Raw genomic sequence first — 4760 nt, 5'->3', positions numbered from 1 at the left:
AATCCTCTTGCTAATTGATTTTCCTTCGTTGGTCCATGAAGTCAGTATTACTAACATCTCATATGATTCGTGTAATTTTTTCGGTGTTGCCAGGCCTACTCCCATTTTCGTTGCTGTCAGCAGGCCTGAGGATGGTCGGCCTAACAATCCCTTGCTTGCAGGTGCTATTTCCACTACATAGCCGTCTAGGCCGGGTTTTTCTTGTAGCCAAGTTTCTTGTAGGCATATGATGTCTAGTGCGCCTAAGTCCACGTCGCCCGGTCTGGTTAAATGCGTGTATCCTCTTGTGTTCCATGACCCCAGGATGAAACATTTCTTGGTTTCTTTTTGGTCACCACTTCTTTGTTCATCCCACGTAGGTGCTGGTGACCGTGTTAATTGCTAATTTTCTGTTTTACCCATTAAGGCTGCTTTTAGCCATGCTAGCGGGCCCGTGTTCGTTGACGTATCTTTTGTTTGTCTCGGAGGTGATTTCTTTGCTCTCTCGTTTCTACTGTGGCGGCCAGTTCTCTCTGGGCTAAAATAGCTCTGAATGCGTCTTGGTTCCACTCTCCTGTGTAGGTTCTGATATTCTGCTCCCGTGTCCTGGTGCTCCTTCCTTGATTGCGTGTTTTGTTTTTCGTCCTTATGGGATCTTCGGTTCTCTTTTCTCTCTTCCGTTCGTCCATACTTCACTTGCCAATCGATACCTCTTTCTTCTCTCTGTTTTCCTAGTCTATTAGATCGATACCGCTCTTCTGTCCGTGAAGTGAACTGGTATGGTCTTCTTTCTTTTTCATCGTACTTAGTGTCTTTCTTTTCTTTTTGTATTTCTCTTTTAATTTCTGTCAGCCCAAACCCGTTTTGGAGCATTTCAGTAGCTGCGTTTGCTTCCGTTTCTTGCCGGATTGGTTCTTTCACGTGAATGTATGCCTTGGCGATCTTTCCTCTATGGTAAGGCTCTACTAACGTGATGTCTTCTGTTTTTATCATTTTCAACGCGTTCATTTTACTCATTAATTTCAAGATCGTCTTCCTATTTAGGATCATGTGTCCACTTTTTATATCTAATTGCTCAAGTTTGAATATACGTTCCTGTCTTTCCGCTTTCGACATACCAGTTCTTCTGTTTTTCTCTGGGCTTTTTATCTCCTGTTTTCCGTGCTTTGATGACCACTCACTTATTCTTTGATCTTTCGAGGGCTTTCGTTCTTCTTCTCTGTTCTTTTTTTGTATTTCTGTTGCTCTTCCCTTTTGGATCTCACTTGCCTCTCTGCTTCTTTTTGGTGTTTGGGGTTTCATATTTTGTCTCATTTCTATTTCTTTCTCCGGTTCTTTTCGCTTTTGTATTTGCTGATCTGTGTTCACCTCCATCACTGAGTTGTTGGAGGCGGTCTCCCAATGCTGGGACAAATTCATCAGGTTTGTGTCGCTCATAAAATCTTCGACCGACAGGGGTGGACTTCTCGTTTTGTCTCTTTTCCTTTCTTTCTGGCTTTTTTCGAAACTTTCCTCTCTGATTTCCTCTTCCTTTTTTTTTCCTTTTAGTTTTTCTGCTTCCTGCTGCTCCACCTTCTCTGTCGTCGGGTGTTTGTCAGTCCTATCAGTTTTCTTTAGTTTCAATATCACTGGGACTTTATTCTGGGGATGATTATGGAGTCCTGATTTAATTGGGTATGTTTGCGGGGGTTTAGATCTTTTCTCCATCACTTCCTTTATCTCATTGTCTCCTTTATGTCTCTCTGTTAATGCTGCATTTTGACTTTCCCGCTCTGATTTTTTGGTTTTCTTGTTCTCCTCCTCTGTCCCTCTTTTTAGACACTCAATTTGTTTCTTTAAGTCCTCCAGCTCTTTTTCCCACCCCTTCTTGTAGGTGTCAGTTCTTTCTTCTACAGCTGTGATGTATCCTTCTATATGCGTGATTTTTGTGGACATTGAAGCCAGAATTGATGTGTTGTCTTGTATTCCTTCTTTTATTGTTTCGTATAGTTTGCAGTATGGCGCCAATGCTATCGTTATTGCAGACATGATTGTTAGTAGATCTGGTTTTTTGCTTGGGGACTCCTTTTGTGTCGGCGTGCCTAATTCACTTATTCTTCTATTTTTCGGCGATTTTGGAGTGCTGGCTATTTTCCCTGGCATAGCCATTATTTCTGTGAATAGGCTATCGCTTAACCTGGGTCTGTGTGCTTTTTCCTCCAACCTTATGCACTTAGGTTTTTCTTTCTGTGTTTCTCTTTGTTGGGTCTCTCCATGCAGTTCTCTTACTTTCTCCGGGGTACGAAGTAACTGGTCTGAGTTCGGGTGTGCTTTTGCCCCATCTGGGCCATCCACGTTTTGTCGTTGGTCTTTAGGTTGGGACACCCTCTCCCGGGCCAGGGCCTGTCTTTGGTTGTCATCTTCAGGTCTTGAGGTATTTCCCCCTCCTTCAGGCTGCTCCTCCTGATGTTCTTTTAAAGCGCTTTGCTTCCGTCTTTCTTCTCTTTCTTCTATTTGTCGCCGGATTGCTTTCGCCGCGTTCCTTTTTTCTTGCAAGTGCTGCTGCAGACCTATAGCTGGCGATCCTTCTGGTCCCGGTGAGACCCCGGGGGTCTGTTGACTATCTCCTCCTGAATTTATCTCAACCGCTTCCAGCAGTTCTGCGTCCGATAGATCGTTTTCCGATTCTAATTTTCGTTTCTGCTGGTTAAAGAAAAATGCTTTCAATGTTCCTGACAAGGATACTGGCAGTGGTCCTTTTTGCGTTCCCTCATTTTTTTTTTTTTTTGCGTTTTTTTAAAAATATTTTCTAATGTCGTTTTCGTAATTCCTAGCTGTTCACAGCCTCTTTCTTTATTATTCTTTGTTGTTTTCATTTCGTTTGTCTTTTCTTGATTTTTTTTTTGCGTTGTTGGTTTATTGGTAGGTATCCTTTTTTTCTGTTTTACTTCTAACGCTTTTTTTTCTTGTTCTATTTCAGAATCTGAGTCTGACGTCCCCGTTTCACTTTCATTCCAACTTTCTTCCGTGCTACTTGCTTTCCCCTCGTTGCTGATGAATTTGCTACTTGCCACTTGCGTCCGATTTTCTTCCCTTTGTTTTATCTCTTCTTCTATTTCGTTCTCACTTATGCCTAGTTCCTCTTCAGTATCAGCAAACTCTGGTTCCCTGTGTACATTTGCTTGTACGACTGTTTTGGGAACCTTCTCTTTTGGCCAGTCTAGCCTTCTTCGTTCTTCGTATTCTTGTGGTAAACTGTCCACCTCCACTCTTTCCCTTTCTTGCGTGGCGGTCAGCTTGTTAGCCTGGCTCTTGGCCAGTTCCGCTAACTGTGTCCCTTTGGTGTTTTCATTTGGGCTGTCTATTTGGCCTCTAACTTTCTCACGGCGTTTCTCTAGACCACTCCTCGCCGTGTTCTCCATCCGCGTGGGGCTCCTCCTCCTAGCCCGCCCTGAGTCAGGTGAGGCAGGCAGGGCTGGGTGTCCTGCTCCGCGGTTTGTTGTCTTTTCTGATGATTTCTTCTCCCTCCGTTCCCTCCGGTCCTCGGCGTCACAGCGCTCCTGCTGAGGGTCCGTCAGCGGCTGCCCTCCGACTGCCGTTTCCGGAAACCCACTCGCCTTCGGTGCGGTGTGCAGGGCGCTGGCCACCTCAGATCCCGGTAGGTCTTGTTTACTTTCGCCGCTTAGATTTATTTCTGGGCCTTGTGGTTCTGTTGTTACTGGTTCTGTTGTTACTTGTGCGTCTTTCTCCTTTGGTTCATGGACGCACAAAGTAGACATCGTGCCCACCTCTCTGAGCTCGTTATTCGGACTGTTGAGACGAGACCTCGGCGTATATAGCTCTTTTTTCCCTTCGTGGGTGGTTTCTTCGTTGAGAAGCGTCTTTAATTTCAGCCGAGTGGCTGGCGATTTCACACTCCTTAGACGCCGTTTATTGTTGTCAGTGTTGTCAGTGTCCGAAACCACTCCCACCTCGTCCGGTTTTTCGTTTTTACTATTTTTTCGCCCTTGCTGTAACGATGGTCTCTCATATTTCTGGGCCTCCATATTACGTTTACCTCTGCCTCTGCCCTCGCGGGCTCCCGCGGACTCCAGCAGACTCAACTCTCCTCACCAACTCCGCTCACCGCTCCGCTCTGGTGCAGGGTTTTTAAGCCCTCCCACACGCTGTAGTAGACAGTGGAGAGAGACTCCAGCAGACTCAACTCTCCTCACCAACTCCGCTCTATGTGTGGACCAACAAACAATGGTGGGAACCTCCAAACCCGGCACCTAGAGGTAAAACAATACATATGAAACAGGTGGTGGTGCCGGAAACACGAGAGCAACTGAAGAACAAGGCAAAGGGTATTACATCAAAAATTCATTTTATTTTGTTATAGATTGTAAAAAAGTCTTTAATTAATACCTTTTGTAAAACACATCCTATATAACAGACATTCATACATTCATTCATACTAATACAGCTCAATACAGCTCTAAAAATAGTACATTTACATTTTTTAAAGGGAAATGTGAAGAAAGTGCAACAACTGTTCCATTGTTAGGATATAAATTACGCTTTCTAAAAAAAACAATTAATGGGATCAAAAGCAAACAGATACAAATTCTGTGTAATGGAAATGTCAACAACACTCCCAGTGTTCAATGATAATAGTTCATTCCAGACAAAAGTTATTGACTATTAGTGCCCAGACTGTTGATGCCAAGATAAATAAGTCTTCTTAGTCAAATAGGCTTATTAATACATAGTTTCGACTTGAATAGTTATCTATGTCTTCATCAGGATAGGGATGAACCTAA

At 43.9% G+C, this 4760-nt stretch overlaps 1 protein-coding gene across 1 annotated transcript; it reads right to left on the bottom strand.

The window, feature by feature from the left end:
- Window positions 1-381: 381 nt before the first annotated feature.
- On the bottom strand, window positions 382-4004 carry LOC138480600 (caldesmon-like). The gene is made up of 2 exons (XM_069612307.1): window positions 2907-4004; window positions 382-2658 (listed from the first exon to the last, which is right to left on the bottom strand). The coding sequence occupies exons 1-2, from the start codon at window positions 4002-4004 to the stop codon at window positions 382-384; spliced, it is 3375 nt and encodes a 1124-aa protein (XP_069468408.1).
- Window positions 4005-4760: the final 756 nt, after the last annotated feature.

Source organism: Ambystoma mexicanum, chromosome 5p (genome assembly GCF_040938575.1).
Source record: "Ambystoma mexicanum isolate Mex_15411 chromosome 5p, UKY_AmexF1_1, whole genome shotgun sequence".
NCBI lineage: Eukaryota > Metazoa > Chordata > Amphibia > Caudata > Ambystomatidae > Ambystoma > Ambystoma mexicanum.
The sequence above is the reverse complement of the archived record's forward strand: the minus strand, read 5'-3'. Positions and strand labels throughout refer to the sequence as shown.

Bases quoted from the DNA above. Each gene is read 5' to 3' on its own strand.
- LOC138480600 (XM_069612307.1), bottom strand. From the start codon at position 4,004: ATGGAGGCCCAGAAATATGAGAGACCATCGTTACAGCAAGGGCGAAAA. The intron at 2,659-2,906 runs GTAAAACAGAAA...TTTAACCAGCAG, and splicing joins AAGAAAAAAAAGCGTTAGAA to AAACGAAAATTAGAATCGGA.